Below are 20,574 nucleotides of genomic sequence, written 5' to 3'. Positions count from 1 at the left end.
CTCCTCTGCTTCTTCCCTGCCACGCTCAGAACTTCATGCTATTTATAGTCCCAGTCCCCAGCCTGTTCCTCTTGCAAACCACCATCCCTGCCTCTGGAGATAATCTCTAATCTCAAACCCCTTCAAACCAGACTCTGCTGAGCCTTTTTTTCTGAATTAATTCCACTTCCATTCTACAAGAAATCAAGATTTCTGGTTTGTACCACTGCTTCTCAGCACATGAAGCCCCCTCTACCCCATTACCAGAAGTGGCAGATTCCTTCTTCAAAACTGAAACTCTGACCCAAACTTCATAGAGAAACAGTCTTAATGCATGGTGGATGAGTTCTGACTCTTGTGAACATTTTTAGTTTTCAGGTGCTATCTGGAAATTAACAAGAAACTTGAGCACCATAGAAAATGTACCTTCCTATGGGAGAATTATGACAACCCTCCCCCCAAATTACTAAAATAAAAACCAGTTTTAGACATATAGTCCTTAATTGAGTTGGAGCCTCCCTATTTGAAGTTTCTAGGGCATCCTTACCATTCTTATCTTTCTGTGGCTCACCAGATAAAAGCAATTTGTCATCACTTGTCAACACTGCCATATGGGAAGGAACTCCAGATTTCACATCTCACCATCCCTAGAATCCTTTGACATCTCTTTTGACTGATTTCACTAATTTCCTATCTATTCAAAAACAGGATGTTTTTGGGGAAGACCATTTTCCTGGTCACCCTTTCTAGTAAGGACCTGGCTTCTCCCTTCCATGTACTACCAGCCCACTCAATGATAAATTTGTCAATAGATGACATTAGCACACTCAAGGTCCAGTCTTCTCTCAAAAACACTAGGTACCAAGCTTTCAACACATAGGCTTCTAAGAACAATTCGGACTCCCAGCATAAACTACATATTTTCTTCTTGTAGTTCTTTCTATTACAGATATAAGGTCTGATTCTTGGTCCCTATTGCTTAAGCTCAAGAACTTTTCAGTATTCTTGAAATGTTAAAAATGACCACCAAACACTCTCTTGATCTATATCTTCTAGCTTAGTCTTCTGTTGGTTTAGGAAGTGTTGGGAAGCATTGTGCAGTGTCTTACCTTCATGTCTTTATATTTTAGCCTCTCCTGAGTTGTCCTCATTGGCTTTCTCCTCAACATCAATTCACTGTAGGAACACTTGTCAAGGTCACCCACACCCTTCATAGTCTCAGCTGCTTGCGCCATTCTTTCACAAGCACTATTTAAGTTTGCTTTCAAAGTATCATTCTTACTTTGTTTGTTTTATTTTTTCCTACCCTAGAGGTCACTTCTAAAACCCTTTATCCTCCAATTCCAACCTCTTTTCTTAAGTGGTTTCATCCAGTCCTGTACATTTAAATAGTAACTCTGTACTGTGGCCTCCCAAACTTGCAGTGGTAACATTATCCAGCTACTAGGTTTGGCATCCTGTAGGTTTCTCTGGGTTAAAAACAAAACTGATCAAATTAGGGAAATTCTATACTCTAATATTGGAGAGTGTTTCTGAGCACAAATGCTTGACCTTATTCAGAGGATAGACCCTGCACAAAGCTCACTGCAAGCACTGTATAACTCAGCACCTAAGTCCTGCTTTGTTCTCCTGCCCATATGATAATTAGGTACTGTGTTACGGCCAATCAGCCCTTTCCACCCATACCCCTATAAGCCCTTATATACCCTACCCTTGGAACAATAAAAATAGAGCTGTCTACTCTGTCTCACTGAAAAGGGGGGGTGGAACAAAACTGAATCTATACCTTACTCCTTAGTTTCTACTCTCTCCCTACTTAGTCTTTGTTAGTCCAACAAACTGTGTGACCTTCAAGCCATTCACTCAGCCTAAAGACCAGGCATCCATGCTTAGTGATGCACCTTTTCTTGTACAAAAAGAGATGCTATTTGGATGAGACTGTACAGTAGATTTCAAACTTGATCATGCCTCAGCCATTTCAGCACACACATGTGTGCATTCTGTTTATTCATGGGAAGAAACCTGGTACCACTGCCTAGTTACAAATCATAAACAAAGGTAGTGTTTAGGGTTGAGGCCTTGGGTGTGAGTTGGTTTCCACTCTAGTGCTACACACAAAGTATTGTGTGCTTGTTTGCTTGCATTTCTCAATATGATGCCAATATGTATGCAAAATAAGATTCATTTTAAGACCTTGGAAGCACTAATGTGCTTTTTAGCTCAACAGAGAGGATAAGCTGGTTAAGCAGCTCAGAAGATTCACTCTTACTTCCCACTAAAGCACTTTGCTTACATCACGACAATGGTGCATCTCTCTGGTGCACACAGAGCTTCAATGATAAGCATGACCCATTATCATCACTGCTATTATTTCCATGGGGAGACAAAAATCTCTACCACAGTCAGGTTTTGGGTCAGTAAAAAATAAATGCTAATAGTGGGGAATTGGGCAAGTATGGGGCTTAAGTATATGGAAAATGTTTTACTTTTCTGTTAAGCTTGCTGTTATCATTACTTCTCTGGAAAATATATTTTAATATTTTTAGGACAAAAAAATCTACTCATAAAAAAGGCTAGCCAGATAGATCATACAAAGAATTCTCTAAAATGGAGAATTGGAGAACAGTAATTTCTTGTTTTTAAAACATAAAAATATCAAAACACAGAAAAAAATTATCCTGATGTGCTGATAGTTTAGTAAACATGAATTTGGCATGGTTGAGAGGATTGAGTCAGTCCACAACAATATAGAGAATGAGGAAAGAGGAAACACATTTGAGGAAAGGCCTTCCTGCCTCTCATGCCTTGCTACAGGGTTCCTGAGCGCAATTCATGCTTGTTAAACTTGACAACAGAGATTTTTAAAAGTGACAAATGTGCAAATCAAAAAAGAGATCTAAGTTTTAAATATCTCAAACTGTATTTTTACAGGAAAACATAGTACAAATTTTGTTAGCCGGTATGATCCCCGATTTAATAGTTGGATCCAACTTCCACCCATGCAAGAAAGGTAAGTGTTTATTTCTTTTGTCTGAAACATGTAAGACTGCTGTAGAGAAACATGGGGATACGTGATAAGTAACACTGAGCAGAGTCCATGAAAGTCATAAGAGGCAAAGTTCTAACCTTGGCTTACCCAAGTTAGATTGCTGACTGTGTTAATGCAAAAGAAACTAATAAATGAATTATTTGTCCTAACATGAAGATGAAAATGTATGTAGTGTTTCTTCATAGTGATAACATTTTGGAAACGACTAAGTAGTCACTAGTTATATGGTTCTTACCAATGGTTATGTATCTCAAAACTTAGTCTGCCACCCTCAGAGCAGTCTACAAGGCAATATAAAAGCTTCTATATTAAATATTAAAGAATTCAATATTAGATTTAATATTTAACATTGAAACTTAAGATTTGACATTTAAATCTGTATTTAAATTTAATATTTCAAGAACTCAGATCATTTATATGTACAAATCAAGAACATGTAATTTATTAGCTTTAAAATATTAATCCTAGCCAGCCATGCTGGCACAGTCCTGTAATCCTAGCACTTGGGAGATGGAGTCAAAATGATCCAAAATTTAAAAGGCTAGGCTCAAACACACAGCAATCTCAAGGCCAGTCTGGAGTATATGAGACCCTGCTCCCCAAAACAAAAAATAAATGCCATCTCATATTTTCATGCACAGAATATTTATTTCTTGTCCCTTAGATACCAAAGAACAGCATGGGTAATGTGTGTATGAATATTTTATTTCTGTATTCAATCATGATACCATGTCTTTGTATTCACATGATAATATATACACATGTTAGATTTTAGCCACTTAATTCTTTTGACATCCTTTTAAGTGAATTGTCCAATAAGATAATGACAATAAACAACTTCTTTTCTCCTCCTCATCAAGAATTTAAAAAGCAGTAGGCTGTGTTCTCTTTCTTTCCTGTTCAAAAAAGGAGCCCCCTTCACATTTTATCTTTCGAGAAGATTGCACTGAGATCAAAGTAGATCCTTAGCATAAATTTCATGTAATGGTAATCTTCATCCAAAATGGGTGTCTCTGCAGCAAGACAGTATGAATCTATTTAAACGTGTTGAGAAGCTCAGTATCTTCCCACCCCATATGAGTGAATTAAAACTCTCTTAGATGGGCACAGCAGTACGTGTTTACAATCTCAGCACTCCGAAGCCTGATACAGACGGATTATGAGTTGGAGGCCAGCCTGGGCTGTACTGTGAGACCCTGTCTCAAATTTATAAATAATCCTCTGAAATACTAAGATTTAAAAAAAAGAGCGAGAGACTCTTTGAGGAGACTCCACACTATAAGCTGGAAAGATCCAGACAATATCTTCGGCACCACAAGCTCATTTAAGAAAACCTCTCTCGTTCTCTCCACTGTACCTCAAGAAAAGCTGCCAAGTCAATCAATAACCCGACAAACCTCATGAGCCACGGGTTTCCTGCTCTCTTTCTCTAGCACACTTCAGCGCTTCCTTTTGGGTTTGAGCTCCTAGTGACTGCTGTAGTAACTGTCTCACTTTGCCCTTTAATCAAAACCATTCTAGAAAGTTGTATTTGCAAAAGAAACATCAACACATGTTTGAAATGTCATTGTCTCATCACCACCGTCCCCTTTGCTGGGGGCTGTACACCATGATAATTAACCTTCACGCCTTCAGCTTGGGAGGCATAACTCACGTCGCGGTCAATTATCTCACTATAGAGCCCCCAAGGATGCAAAGTATTGCTACAAAACCTAATTAGTAATTTTTTTTAGAGTGTGTATTGTTTACTTGATAGTCTATAATGACTTCCTCTGAGGCAGGGTGGCCTATCATGGCAAGGTCCTACTTAGACAATTTTTAGCAGCTCATTGACCTGACGAAAAGAACTGCCATGGTCTGTCGGCGCTCGGCAGCCACCGTTGACAGGATGGACTGTTTAGCGTTTCTCTCGAAGTCATTATGGTATATCATGTCAGGTCCTCAGTAAAAGAAGTTTTCTTTCTTTTTTTTTCTTTCTTTTTTTTTTTGTTTTGTTTTGTTTGTTTTAAGATTTAGAACAATCAACCCGATAGAGTGCATAACTCCTTCCAGAGCTGAGTAGGAAAATACAGACCTCACAAATACCCAGTACTCCTCTAGTGCCATCTCTCCTGTAGGCTGGTTGGCCCATGCAGCAATCCATCACTTCAAATGAAATGTGTCTTCTGCCATTGCCAAGCTTCTATTCAAAATAGCAATGGCCACCCATGCTATACATGGTCGTTAAACATAGGAGGAAGGAACCCAAGATAGATGAGCAATTCCACATCAGAGATACTTATTGAAACATTTAAGTTAATTTTACAAGACATAGATCATGAATCAAACCAGAAATTCTTCATCTACCTGTTTCTATTATTCTCCTGCCAAAGGGCTGAAACATTGTTATGCTGAGAAGTTATCAGATTGGTTGAGAATAAGAGAAATGTGTTCTAAGTCATTTCAGGAGTAAATCACCCCTACAGAGCTGGGGACTGACTCCTAGGCTATTGTATCTTGTCAGCCCTTCAAGTGGGGTCTAATAAAGTTTCTGAGTATCCTTCCTGTTCAGCAGGGAGTTAGACATATGGCCTCTAGTCTTACTCAACCATGGATGAGCTAACAAACTCCATGCTTTCTAGCTATGAATTTACAAGCAAAAGATTGAATGAAATACAATTTTAAATTTGCACCATGGAAACCAATGACTACTTCCCCCAAGAATCTTCCAATAGCCAATAGTTCAGCAAGGAAGGATACCATCCCCCATAAACCCTGATTGTGTTTGGCTGATGACAGGCCGAGTGGTGTACTTACATGTGAGCCTATCAGGATCCAATGGGCAGTTCCAAACTCATCCTCACACAGAGATCCCTAGCTATAATCACTGGCTCACACAATGAAACAAAAAGACATAAACTTGGGAAAGGGATTTATAAGGAGGAGGGGTTGTGGGAGGGAAATGAGGAGATGGGGATGGTAGGGGTAAGAGTAGCCACAGTGCATCATATGAATGCACGAAATTATTACATTTAATTAAATTATTATAATAAAAATGATGGCTGATGAACTATCTGAGTCTTGGATTTAGGATTTGATTCTGCCTCAAGAGAGGGAAAAATTGAAAACTTAAACCAAGAAAAATGCTTTGGTGGCTTCTATTTTTTTTAAAGTAAAGTAGACATTTTATATTTAGTAGTAAAGCCCAAGTTTTTACTCCCTAGCTAATTTATAAGATGTGGGTAAAAAAAGCAGTTTGGGAACAACAGCTCTCTGTTTCACTGAGTGAAAAAACAGAAACTAACATACCTATAAAATTCCCAAACTTAAATATTATTGGAGAAACTATGGGAGACAATATTCAGCTTCGAAAATTCCTTGTTTGTAACTTGATGATGCAAGTCAACAATGCAAACTAGGTTAAGATTACAGCAATTCAGTCTTACACTTTAGGATAAATATACATTTATACAGCTAGATGATAATGCATACGTAGACATATGTACATAGATGAATAATGGACAGATAAATGATAGAAAATGTTGGATAACAGATGAATAGGTGATGGATATGTAAATGATAGGTGGTAGATATATCGATGATGATGAGGATAGACAGATAGATAGATAGATAGATAGATAGATAGATAGATAGATAGAGATAGATAGAGTATATGGATAGATCACCCTATTACCCTGAGGGTTATCAAGGACTTTTAAAGATCTTAATGTAAGCAGAGTTCAAAGTCTACTTGTAAAAGTTATTTGTTAGCTTTTCTAATCCTATCTCAAAGTGCTAAATAATGCTTCTGTCAGTGAGATGAAGAAGTGAGAGGAAGAAGAAAGGAACAATGTGACATTATGACAGTGTAACTCCATTAAGGAATATTTAATAGGATTGAACTAACCTTTCAAAAAGTAGCATTGGCCAAGTGTGTTCTTTTCTACAGAGAGGAAAGAAAAACTAGTCTGGTAATATCTGAGCCTAGAGCTCAGTGTTGACAGATCACCAAGCCTTTGTTTCTTTTATTTTTTTTTAAAGATTTATTTATTTATTATATGTAAGTACACTGTAGCTGTCCTCAGACACTCCAGAAGAGGGCGCCAGATCTCGTTACGGATGGTTGTGAGTCACCATGTGGTTGCTGGGACCCAAACTCTGGACCTTCGGAAGAGCAGTCGGGTGCTCTTACCCACTGAGCCATCTCACCAGCCCCCAAGCCTTTGTTTCTGTAATGCGTTTCAGGAATGCACACGTTGGCCATGAGAGGGAATCTAGGGGCGAGTCACAAGCATCACTGGAAGAATTTCTACACACAGATTGCACTTTGATCAGGAAGTGAAATCTGCTGGGTTTTCCCAATTTAGATCCCAAATCCATTGTGTGTATAGGCCAGGAGTTCCAGAGGATCATCAAATCAGTTCTCACAGGCTGACTTGGTGTCAGAGGTTAAGAAACCAGTTCCGAACAAAATGAGAAAACTGAAATGGAGAGCAGAAAAGGGGAGCTCAGACTGCCAGAGGGAGTCTCCCAGCATTCTTCACAACCTTAACACCTATCAGGATTATCTACCATCTTCTGTATCAGTACTGAGAAGAACCCACCATTCCCAACCTACAGTCAGTAGTCCAATTATATACTGGTGACTCTTTTGTGCAATCAGTAAGGGTATCTTTTCAGAGACCTCCAAGCTCATCACAGGATCATCTGGAAGAAGTACATTGACCTGTCTTGTCTCCATGATGTAATGAGATGTGTGTCTTCTGAATACTCAAGTCATTATTTTCAATGAAACATTTAAACTTGAAAAGAAAATAGCATTAAATGATTTTGACAGATCATGATCATTAGAAAGCAATTGGAATCTGTCTATCCAAGTGAAAGAAGTCAGTGGACCAGCTATTTGAACCTTATTTTGCAACTTTTAAAATCCTAATTCTATATTTAGATGAGATTCTCTTTCCTCTCTCTCTCTCTCTCTCTCTCTCTCTCTCTCTCTCTCTCTCACACACACACACACACACACACACACACACATACAAGATAGCCTTTATGAAATCTGACTAACCTTTTATTTTCTGTCCCACTTTTCTTTTGATAATTCTTTCCATTGTTACTGTTCTCTATCACCTTTCAATTCTTCTACTGAATACATTTCTTTCCAAAGTATGAATGAAATATAGAAAAGAGAACATATTAAAATATCAGCCTAAAATGATCAATAATGGCTATCAGGAAAATGTAAGACTATGATAAAAGCTAAACACAGTGTCATCTCCAAACAGTATTAAACTTAAATAGTGATAAACCATGTGTGCAAACAAGACACTTTCGCCACCCCTTTATTATCATAAACTGAGCATCTGTAATCTGAAACTCAGCCAATGTGATCTGCATGTGACTTCAGTCCACATGCTCACAGTAAAACACAAGCACACTGAAAGTGTTCTATCAAATCACTCAGAACTGGTAAAAGCACTGAGAATAAACAATTGTGAGTACCCCACCATATAAATGACATCTATAGCAACCTCCCTTCCATGAAAGCTTGGGGAATGTTGCTAAAGGTGTTGACAGGAGGTGGGGGAGAAGATTGCAGGAACAGGAGGAGAGGTGGAAGATTGTGAAATGCTGTTGTGTTGTCTGAACATGGTGTAACTGTTGCACATGCAGACTCACTGTCACTGTAGTTATCTCCTCAAGACCTGAGCAAGGTCAAGCCAGTTACAGTTCTCGCAAAGATGATGAGCCCATCCCTAGCTAAAGAGCTATTGGTAGCTGTCCCAGTTTTTAGGCATGTGGTCCATATTCGAGAAGATGGCCCATACTCATGCACACAGGGGCAGTGTTAATTGGATTCGGTGGATACTACAAAAAAAAAAAGGATATTTTGTGCACATAACTACTTGTTTAAAGATAGAATGAAGAGTAAGTGTGTAAAGTTCAAAAAAAAACCCTAAAATGTATTTTATGTTTAAATTTGTGCCCCTTCCCCATCTTCTCTATATGAATATTTCTACATATAAAGATTCCTGAAATCCAAAACATTTCTGGACCTGAGCACTGCTATAAGAGCCTTGGATTATATTAGGAAGAGTTCATGAGAGCCAACTTTTAAGAACTGTTTATCCAAGTAGAGATGACCTTACAGTTTCTGAAAAGAAACAAATGGTGGGCACATAACTGCACATATCCTGGGGGAAGGGTACTGACTGTCTCTGTGGTACTGGAGAGCAATCTGACTCTGAGACCCATTATGTGCTACACCAAAGGTCCCACAGGGAGTAAAACACCCCAGACAGTCTCATTTTGTAAGCCACACATTGTTCATCAAGGTGCCATGCACTGGCTCTCAGGTGCCTCAGTATTTCATACACACAACTTAGAAAACTCCAAGTAATATAGGGGACATGATAAAAATTTCCAGCACTCTTGATATTGCAATCGATGCTGCACAAGAATCTTATCAGCAATTTTTATATTGTATTAATTAATCCTGTGTCAAGCATGTCTTTCAGGGTCCTAGCTCTTACCAATAATATCTGTTCAGTACCAAACCACAGGTGTGCCATACTGGTCATCACAGGTCTGGCCACCATAGCTGAATGACTTAGGCCTCAGAGCCCCTCATCTTTCCTACTCCTCACATCTGACTAGCTATGTATTCCACATTCTGCCAGCAGCACGGTTTTCGTATTACTTTTTTCCATTTTTTCTACTGAATGTCTAAATCCGCTGCTCAATGTCTCCTTCCTAAGTCATAGCTTACCTCACAACTGCGCACGTATCCTTTCAATGAATTTCATACATCTTGCTTTTGAAAGTATAGTAGGCAAATACTGTCAGTATCCTCTCTGGAACAGAGGACTAAAATCTTTCAGAAGCCTCGTTAGAATTAGGAGCAAAAGCTCCCTAGATGAAATTCCTGGAATTGGTGTTAGAAGGCAAATATATATGTTAGAAGGCATATATAGACTATACGAAGTTCACAAAAGTTATTCTATTTGCAGTCGTACTAGGAGGGGAAAAATGATAATTGAAGAGAAATTTTGATGATGCAGTTTTCTAATAAATTGGGAACAATGACCCTTGAAGGACTATAAAGAAAGTGAATGTCAAGATAATTTATTATTGTTACATTATCTACCTCATTTTTCACTTTGTCTTACTGAACTATGATATCCTTAGAAAGCACCAAACATCCCTAACATTAATGAACATTTGAGCAGCGCATTTAAAAGCCAAAAGAAAAAAACCTGACCCAAAGCGCTGCTGATTTTCTCATTTCTTTGCATCTCAACAGCAAAAGCGTTAACTGGGGGTGAGTGATGCATAGGACTGCTGTGCATAGACTTGGATTTAGAAGGCAGATGAGTAATGTCCAAAAGTTCACAGCCCTCTCTGAAGAGACACCCTGCTTTCACAGGCAGATCGGGCACCCCTCACCCCATTTCAAATGATATCCAGAGACTTACTGAGAGCTGTCGTTTTCATTGTAGAAGAGCCAGTTTCTATGCATGCCGCTTGGACAAGCATTTATATGTGATCGGCGGGAGGAATGAAACTGGTTACCTGTCCAGTGTGGAGTGCTACAACCTGGACACAAACGAGTGGCGCTATGTGTCATCTCTGCCTCAGCCGCTGGCAGCCCATGCAGGAGCAGTGCACAATGGGAAAATATATATTTCAGGCAAGCCATTCTTCCATCTTTCTTTGCAAAGTTCACTGTCCAAGGCACTTACTTGACCCAGATGTGTCTGTCCTTCACAGGGGGTGTGCACAACGGAGAATACGTCCCATGGTTGTATTGCTATGACCCAGTCATGGATGTCTGGGCCCGCAAACAGGACATGAACACGAAACGTGCTATCCACACCCTGGCTGTGATGAACGATCGCTTGTACGCAATCGGAGGGAATCATTTGAAAGGTCTTTTCTTGTTCGTTTGTTATCATTTTGCTTTTGTTTTATTTTGGTTTTATATGTCCAAGTAGCATTTGCATTACATGCTCTTTGCTAAAGGTTTTATTGCTAGATAATCACAGATAACTACGTAAAAAGCATGTTGACCAAATATAATCCACTGTGTGTAAATTAACACTTCCCTGGAACAAGTTTTTATTGTGTGTTAATTCTGAAGATAGGATTATGTTTAAGTTACTATCTATACACATTAAAAAAATAAATAATGACGTCTGGGGGGAAAAGGAACATTAATAACTAAAAAGCACAATTTGTCATAACAGTGAAGCCAGTGAAATAAATTACTCTTTATCTCCAAAGTTGTAGTAATAAATTGTCCCCCAGAAAATTGTTTTTTGCTATAATCATAAAGAACTGTGCTCACAGGTTCACAGAACTAATGTATGGATTTTTTTCTTCTTAAAGCAAAAACTTGGTGTCTAAATTTAGAATTATTTAAGTATTAAGTATCAAGCAATCTATGATTCTCAAATTGAATTGCTTTTTTGGACTTAAAACAAAAGCACAGTATTTCTAAAGCCATTGCTTGGCTGCTTTCCTTCCCTGGACATGTTTGTCTTTTACAGTTTATGTCACTTTATAGAATTGTGGATGGATATAACACCACATTTGGTGGAAAACTGATCCATGATGCTGAAATTTACTCTACCTACCGAGGGCCTCAGTTTCTTCTACTCAACACTTAGGAAACTGCTCTAAAGTGAACTTTAAAATCACTGCCAGCTCCTGAGTGCACCAAAAACAAGCTGTGCTGACAGTGCCAAAGCCAGGTGTTCACTGTTCCTACCACAACAGGAGTCTAGAGGAAGATTAGATGTGGAAAGTTTTTCTAATTCATATTTATCCATAAATTTAATAAAAATCACATGAGCTAACTTTTATGTCTATAATTTGAGTTCATGTTCACCCAGAAAAGTTGATACCCTAGTGTGTACCTGCCATGCACCTCCATGGCCCCACAACGGAGAGGATTATGCCCTAACTGCCACAGCTCCGTGTGTTTGCTTGTTTGTTTGTTTGTTTGTTTGTTTGTTCCTTTCTATTTCAATTCCCTCACCTCAATGTTTTAGATTAATCTTTTGGCTTTTGAATAAAATATGTTTTTTTCTCATTTCATTTTCATAAGACATTAAATGTCTGAGTGACTTTTATATCCAAGATTATGATTGGACAGAAAGACTGCATAGTAACACACTGAGTAAGAAAACATGTGAATGCACACACATGAGCATGGACATGCATACATCAAAAGTCTATAGGGTGGAGAACATAGGTCAGTTAATAGTGTTTGCCTAGCTATGATACCTAAAGCCCTGGACTAAAAACCTAGCATCAAAGAAAACAGACATGGTGATGCACACCTATACTCTCAGCACTGAGGAGGTGGAGGCAAAAGAATCAAAGTGGTGTACAGGATCATCCTTCACTATATACCATGTTGGAGGCCAGTCTGGGCAATCCGAGACTCTCTGACCCCACTTCTCTCTGTGTCTCTCTGCCTCTGTCTCTCTCTGTCTCACATATTTATATACCACATATACACATATAAATGTATATATATACACATACATACCTATATTTGTATGTGTATATATGTATATGTAGTGTGTGTGTATATAATTTCAGGAGGCATAATGGAAAAGGAAAGTTATGGTTTGAATCCCAACTTGAAATAGATTAAATGTTGTCTCATCCCATTCAAGACATGTTTTACAGCATGTCTGTGAAAGAGGGATAATGACTGTGTCCTTTTGTGAGACTTGTACTCAGCATCTATAGTATATATGAAATGAGGCATAGAGAAGGTATGTGTGCCCCTCAACAACACCTTAGAGTCTCAGGATCTAGAATTTTTCCCATATGCTCATTTTAAGTAGATATAAAATTTTCAGTAGGCATATTATTCTATTGTAACACCACTTGTATGGTTTATTTTGTATGAGAAATTAGTGGTCTGAAATAACCTCTTTGCTTTCTCAAGAATGAAAATTATTCCTTTCAGTTTGTCTTTTCAATTATGTTTGAAAAATCATGGTATTAGTTAATGTATGCATATATATTTTCAGCTAAAATTCAATGGCATGCATTTAAGTGGACAAAATAGCATATTTACTGTCCTTTATTACTATATAGCCCAGGCTGGCCTCAAAACCATGATTTCCCTGTCTCGGTTTCAAGAGTGATGAGATTACAGCCCTGTGCTCCTCATTCTACCTCTTAGAGGAGTTTCCATAGCTAGGGTAGTGATAAGGTCATCAAGAACCAGGTAGGTTCTGGGTCTTAGGGAACCTTCATGGCCACTTGGACAAGCCTGTCTCAAAAAACAAAGTGGGTAGCACCTGAAGAATGATATCCAAGGTTCATCTCTAGCCTACACACACACACACACGAATAGGGAGGCAGCAGAGACAAAGACCCTCAGAGCTTTCAGCCCCAAATCCAAACCCTGATTCTTGAAAAATACTCCACTAATCACTGAAGTTGTTTATACACATAGGCAGATTCTAGGAATGGCTTAAGATTCTGAACAGTGAATTTAATTGATTAAACTATTTTGAGAGAACTAAATATTTAAGAAAAGCAATAAACTTTAGTTTGTGAAAGCTTGAGCTCTGATGCACATGTCTCTATATTCACATGCTGCCTTTATAAAGCACAAGCATGCTAGTTGTGTCTAATAAATCATTTTTAATAAGGTCTACTCCTGTGTAATCAATTCTATGACACCTGCTTGGGCTAATCCAAAACATCCAAAGACTATTGTGGGCTGTTTGTTTGTTTTTAGAAGTTTTAATGGTTCCCAGTTTCACTAATGAAACTGCATTTATGTTTTCAAAATCACAATCGCATTGCCTTCAAAGTTACTTCTTAGCTCCAGCAGTGTTTTAAAAAGAAGTAGCCTCAAATGGACTGTGGGAGTCACTCTTTCCTCCATGCCGCCTTCTCCCGGAACCTAGGTTTCTCCCACCTTGACGTCATGCTTGTGGAGTGTTATGACCCAAAAGGCGACCAGTGGAATATTCTCCAAACTCCCATCCTGGAGGGTCGAAGTGGCCCTGGCTGTGCGGTGCTTGACGACAGCATTTATCTAGTTGGAGGATACAGCTGGAGCATGGTACGTGTTTGTTTTTCTCCCCTCCTCCTCCTCCTCCTCCTCCTCCTCCTCCTCCTCCTCCTCCTCCTCTGTGTGGGCCCTCCTTTCCTGATCACCCAGTGACATTATCCATCAACAGACCCTTTCTTTTAAGTTTGACTGAAAAAATGTTAATCGAATATACAATGTCCTATTTCACCTTAAAGGTCTCAATATTTATCTTTTTAAAAAGTTATTTACTTATATGAATGTACTATCACTTATCATACCCAAAGAGTTACAATAATTGCTTTATGCCCAAAAGTTTTCCTATTGTCTTAGAAATTTATATTTTTCAAATTTGAACATTCAAATCAAGATCTGGTTAGTCTCACAAATATTTGATTATCATGATCCATAGATTCCCCGCTGTCTAGAACATTACCTCTGACACTTTTACTCTCAAAAGACTTGTTGAAAAAATAATCTCACTGTCACCCAGAATATTCCACATTGTGGGAATGGTTAGTAACCTCCTTGTACTGTCATTAAAATAGTTCTTCAGACTAGATGTTAGTCAGGAGTTGATTAATCTTTACCTTTCTATTATTTATTTATATTTTTATTTTGTGTTTTTGCTATTTTTCTGTAAAAGGGAGGGAGGGAGGGAGGGAGGGAGGGAGGGAGGGAGGGAGGGAGGGAGGGAGAGAGGGAAAGTAAATATCTGAAAAAAGAGGCTTGTGTTTAGATGACATATCAGGAGACACCTCAGGCCTAGCTGTCAATTTGATTACTCTCACAGTGATGCCTATTTTTAATAGTATCTTATTTATCACTGTTAGTTTTATAAGATCAGTTTGGCGTTCTAATATCATAAGTTTTATTTATTTTGCATCAAGTAGGATTACGATGTAAGTTTTGAGACACTTTTAAAAGTTAGTTATATAAAGGCAAATATAAGTTGACAGATTAACCTAGATTTTCAGACAAATGCCTGTTGTCTGGAGCAAATTGCTCACTACAAGAATAGAGATGCATCCAAGCAGACATCAAGAATAAACACTGAGAAAATACCATGAGTTTTGCTGGGGGATTTTGTTTCCTATGATTGGATTTGGGAAGGAAAATATTACTCAAGCATTAGCCTTAAAGTTGACAAAGACGCCAAAATTAAAGCTATTGTTCATTTGCTGTGTGGCCTCTTGGAAATAAGTAAATCATTATATGGAGATGTTTTCAGTCTACTCTAAAATGCCTTGATATCTTGGCTCTACTCCCCCCAGTAAAAAATTATGAAAACAAAGAAATGCTATAACAATCTAGCATCCACTTTGCTTTAACTATTTAAATAGAAATGTAAATATGTCTTTATTTTTCTTTAATTTAAACCTGCTGGAAAATTCCCATTTCAGTCAATTATTTGAAAATGACCATTGAGCATTAGGTATTTGAGTTTGATCACTGGCTATCGCATATACACCACAAGAGCCAGAGAGGTAGCTTGATCAGTCAAGTCCTGTTTTACTTGCCTGACAACCTCGACTCAATCTCCAGAACTCTTATAAAAATGAAACAGCTAGATGTAGCGGCTTATAATTTCAGTGTAAGCATTAGGAAGGTAGATGAGGCAGACACCAGCCTACTTGGTAAGTTCCAAGTCCAGAAGAGATCCTGTCTTGAGAAAGAAAGGGTGGACTTTTGTGAGGAGCAACCCTCGAGGTTGTCCTCTGTCCTCCACAAATATGTGTATGCAACAATGCTCACACATGTGTGCACACACACACAACAAAAAGATTTTGAAGAGTCAATTTCAAAAATTTCCACAGAACACAACAGTTAAAAGCCCACTGAGCTGATTTATTGAGTTGATTTGAAGTGTTTGAGGCTGAGCAGAGCTCCCAGTGTAGCTGTAGAGAGTGACATCATTTTTTTTTTTTTTTTTTTTTTTGCTCTGAATACCCTCCCCTAAGTACTCCCCGCTCTGCCATTCCAGGGTGCCTACAAGTCATCTACAATCTGCTATTGTCCAGAAAAGGGAACCTGGACAGAACTCGAAGGTGATGTGGCTGAACCCCTGGCAGGCCCAGCCTGTGCAACAGTCATTCTACCAGCCTGTGTACCCTACAACAAATGACAGCAGGAAACCATGGCATAGTGCCACATCTAGGGTGCAGGGACAGGTGATGTGCTGTCCTGTATGAACCATGCATTCCAATGGTACAACTGCCCAAATCCACCTTTGGTTTCTGATTACTTACAAGTGACTATGGAAGAAAGAGACCTGGTCTTGAGCAGAGACTCTTGTTCGCAACTCAGATCACACTCCAATTGTGGTGACAGACTCTTCCATATCAGGCTGGTTTTACTTTGTTCCGCCTTTACACAAACTCAAGTGGAGCTGAACTTTCACAAAGGGAAAGATAAACCACAGAAGCCTGGCCCCAGAGACCTAAGACCTGTATTGTGCATTGTTTCCTAACTGCATGTGATAGACTTGGACGTTTGGAGAATATTTTGTACATGAATGATTCAAAATCCAACCCACCAAATGGTTACCCTGTATTCCAGAAACTCACTTGATTCTGTATTGGTAAATGCCTGGCTTCTTCACCAACTCCATAGGTAACACAGCAAAGGAAAACCACAGAAGACAGAAGACAGACATCTTTGTTTCCACACAATCATATTTTCTATTCCTAACAGCTTCCCATGAGAAAAGTAAGCTGTTGATCTCTTTGGCAATTGTTCTCCGCCAGAGTCTTAAGTATGTGTCTTTGATACTCCTTGAAAATTTAAACTAAGCACACCCTATTGCTCTTCAGCTCCCAGAAACTTCCGCTTCCTCATTTCTCATAGCATTGTAACTAGTGAACATAAGGACAATTTGCCTCAATAGAAGACCAACAACCCCATCATGGAATATCACAGAAATTCTTTTGGATAACAATTTGTTCCAATTTTAATCCATAATTTAAAAACTGACAAATCACTTTCAGAAATTCAGGTGCACAAGGGAAACTTTCAAGTACAATCCAATTATCTTTCTGATCCTTAAAACTCATGACTTCCAGCTGAAGGGATGGCTCAGTGCTTCAGAGCACTTACTCCTCAGGTGGAAGAGCTGGGTTTGGTTCTCAGCACCCATGTGGCAACTTACAACCATCCATAGCTCCAGATCCAGGGCATCCATTGCACCAGGTACACATGCAGTGCACTTACAAACTTGTAAACAAAACACCTGTACATGTAAAATAAAAATAAATAACTCTTTTAAAATAATCATTTTTTTAAAAATGGACTTGCAAACTCATCGTACCTGGCTGCACACGTCCTCGCCTTTGTTTTTGTCTGGCTCTAGATACCTAATTCTCAATCTTCCTCCACTCACCCCATTGTTTGTTATCACTGGGGATGCCTGGACTTTGTCAAGTGAGCAACTGATTCTTGTTTTTAGGAACTCAAAACATAAAAAGATCAGGAGAGCATGACACGGTCTCTTTGTGGCCAGTCAGAAAAGCAAACTAACAGAAACATGAATTAGAATTTCAAGCTCATCTGAGTTTGACCAACATGTTAGGCACTTACAAGAACTGAAATATTTTTTTTAATCACAGAAAGTTGAACCCTTCAACAAATGTAATATTAAAATTCCAAGTAGGGGTAGCCACAGGTGAGAACAAAGGCCTTCATGGGAAGCTTGCACGAGCATCTCAAGGTGGCTGGGCATAGCAGAGTTCAACGAGGTTTCTACAGAAAAGTGCAATCTTTGTTGTTTTTGTATTTATTTGTATGTTCAGATCCAAAGGATCCGTTGTAAAAATATATATGTGAATATATATACATAACCAGTGCAATCAGCTTTCATTTCCTTTTCCTTGAAACCATACGACTATATAGAAAGAAAGACAATAAGAACACGACCCCCCCCCCTTGGCATCCTGGAGAGCATGAGCTGTTTCCAAAACCGGATTCTCAGCTGTCACTGTTTCTTCCAAAAGTTGCTATTTATACAAGGGTATCAGCTTTTCCTTAGATTTGTTCCTTGCTTTATTTTTTATCACTAGCCAAATTAAATAAAAGCATTTATGAGAACTCTAAACCTTTCTGTATTTCAGAGAGATGCAAACTTCTAGAGTAAAAGTTGAATAAAAAGTCACAGAGGATGTAAATTTTGTACAGGACTAGAATGTAAATGAAGCTTGCTTGGAAGGGGAAAACTTTAAATAAAACTTTATGTATAAATTCAACTGTCTCTCATAGACCTCCTTATAAAACACATATAGATTGGATTATTTCAAGGTTTATAATGTATAGCTGCCTAAATATTTTTATTCTACATATATGCCTTACAGGTCTACTTCACTTCCTCATGGGATGTTAAAGACAATGTGAAAAACTATGAAATGCTTCCCAAAACCTTCTATGAATTGAAAATTGTGTGCGTGAATTTAAGTTTTCTATCACAAGTTCATGACAATAAGACAAAAATATATTCAAAATTGAATAACTAAATGTTTTGGGGCATTTTTATAGACACCTTAGCAACTAGCCATACATGTAGATGTGTATTAAAAACAGCTGCATGCTTCCTATGGAATAATGGGAGTCCATATTTAATTAAGTCAATTTTATAAATGCGAAGTAGTTGATCTTCCTTTAAAGCAAGTCTGACAAAGAAGTTGAGCATGCTGATTAGGCTTGACTGTGCTTGATTAGCAAGGTGAGACAGGGAAACCAGACCTACTAAAAGGAGTAGCTGGGTCACTGTCTTAGTTTAGTTTCTACTGTTATGATCAAACACGGGCCAAAACTAACTCGGTGAGGTTAGGGTTTATTTGACTTACTGTTTCCTATCACAATCTGTCACGAAATCAAAGTAGGAACCAAGAGGCAGGAACTGAGGCAGAGCCCATTGAGGAATGCTATTTACTGGCTTCCTCCTCATGGCTTGCTCAGTTTGCTTCCTTATAAAACCCCAGAACCACCTGATCAGGGTTGATCCTACCCAGAGTGCGTTGGTCCCTTCCACACAATCATTAATCAAAAAAATGCCTTACAGCCTTGCTTATAGGCCAATCTTATGCAGGCATTTTCTCAACTAAGAGACTTTCTTCCCAGAAATGTCTAGGTTTGTGTCAAACTGACAAAACCCAACCTATACAGCCACCCTCCTGGCAAAGAACATTGTGAAGTCGGGAACCTAGTATCTGAAGCCTGCAAGCTGGAAAGAACTGATCTGCCACTTCCAAGAACATCGTTCAAGTGACTAAATTCACAAAGGACTGATATCCTTTCTTCCTTACTAGTTCCTGAAAGTCAGAGCAATGATTCCTTTTTCCTCCCACTGTACTTCTTCTTTTGCATAATATGCTTTTCTTTAAATAACAAACAAACAAACAAACAAACAAAAGTTCCTTGAAATGCAGCCTCCACTTGCACCTTGTAAGCCAAGCAACAGAGTAGGGCGTCTTCCAAATGCCCTGAGACCAACTTTCATAGGCACATGAGGACATGCTTATCTTTTTCCTAATCTCAAGGAACCACTGAGTTTGAGTCAACATGTAGGCCATTGTTTAACTCTGACATATAGTTATCTAATACTAGGTCAAATCTGAGGTCAGAAGAAGAAATATTCGAAGAAAAAAATACATCCTTTCCAGGAATATATCTCATAACTGATAGATATTAGGAGACTAGGCATAGGAACATCTTTCTCACTAAGTAAGCTGTCTGTATCTGTTCTCTCCAAGCTGACTTTTTCTCAGCTACTTGACCCTTGTCAACATATTAAGTATTGACTGTTATTATCCCAGAGTGCAGTGTTAGGAATGTCTCCCTTCTAATTAAACTTGATCCTTTACATCGAAATGTGAGTGCTTCTCAGCTGATGGCCTGATTATATCCTGGCGGAGGACTGTAGGTTGAAAATATTTTAACTTTGAAGTGTGTCTTACTTACATTACTGAAATATCCTAACAATACAATTCACTGTAGAAAATCACCCTAATGCCAGTGGGCCGCCTGGTACCCATGGTTTATTACCAATGTCTAGCATCATTAAAAAAATAAATTAGACTGTGTGTCACTAATTTGAAAAAAAAAATCAAAATCCAAACTTTGAAGACTAGTTGTTATTGCTGTTGTTTCTGAACACATCTTGCCTTTACACTATCTCAAACCAAAATCCTAGGACATCTGTATTTAAAAGCTAAAAATACACACACACACATACACACAGTTAGTATGGCATACCAACACCAGCAATTATACCTTGAAGGTTTGATAGGAAATAAAAATGAGGAAAGGTTAACAGTGAGCAATATAATATAACTTCCCCAATGCCATTCCCATCATGATGGGCTGTATGCACTGAAAATGTGACCCAACATAACCCTTTTTTGTTGTTGTTTTGTTTGTTTGTTTGTTTGTTTGTGTTGTTTTGTTTTTCAAGACAGGGTTTCTCTGTATAGCCCTGGCTGTCCTGGAACTCACTCTGTAGACCAGACTGACC

General features: G+C 38.5%; 1 protein-coding gene across 1 annotated transcript in view; it reads left to right on the top strand.

Annotated features, from left to right (window-relative positions):
* Positions 1 to 18,273, top strand: part of Klhl14 (kelch like family member 14) — a 102,951-nt gene extending 84,678 nt beyond the window's left edge. The window contains exons 4-8 of the mRNA XM_029471720.2: positions 2,911 to 2,989; positions 10,507 to 10,697; positions 10,778 to 10,936; positions 13,948 to 14,105; positions 16,057 to 18,273. Coding sequence (XP_029327580.1) covers positions 2,911 to 2,989; positions 10,507 to 10,697; positions 10,778 to 10,936; positions 13,948 to 14,105; positions 16,057 to 16,197 — 728 coding nt within the window. The 3' untranslated portion in view covers positions 16,198 to 18,273. The remainder of the gene's footprint in view (positions 1 to 2,910; positions 2,990 to 10,506; positions 10,698 to 10,777; positions 10,937 to 13,947; positions 14,106 to 16,056) is intronic.
* The last annotated feature ends 2,301 nt before the right edge of the window (positions 18,274 to 20,574 follow it).

The sequence above is a fragment of the Mus caroli genome, unplaced genomic scaffold, assembly GCF_978045245.1.
Source record: "Mus caroli unplaced genomic scaffold, Mus_caroli_1 scaffold_19, whole genome shotgun sequence".
NCBI classification, from domain to species: Eukaryota; Metazoa; Chordata; class Mammalia; order Rodentia; family Muridae; genus Mus; species Mus caroli.
The sequence above is the reverse complement of the archived record's forward strand: the minus strand, read 5'-3'. Positions and strand labels throughout refer to the sequence as shown.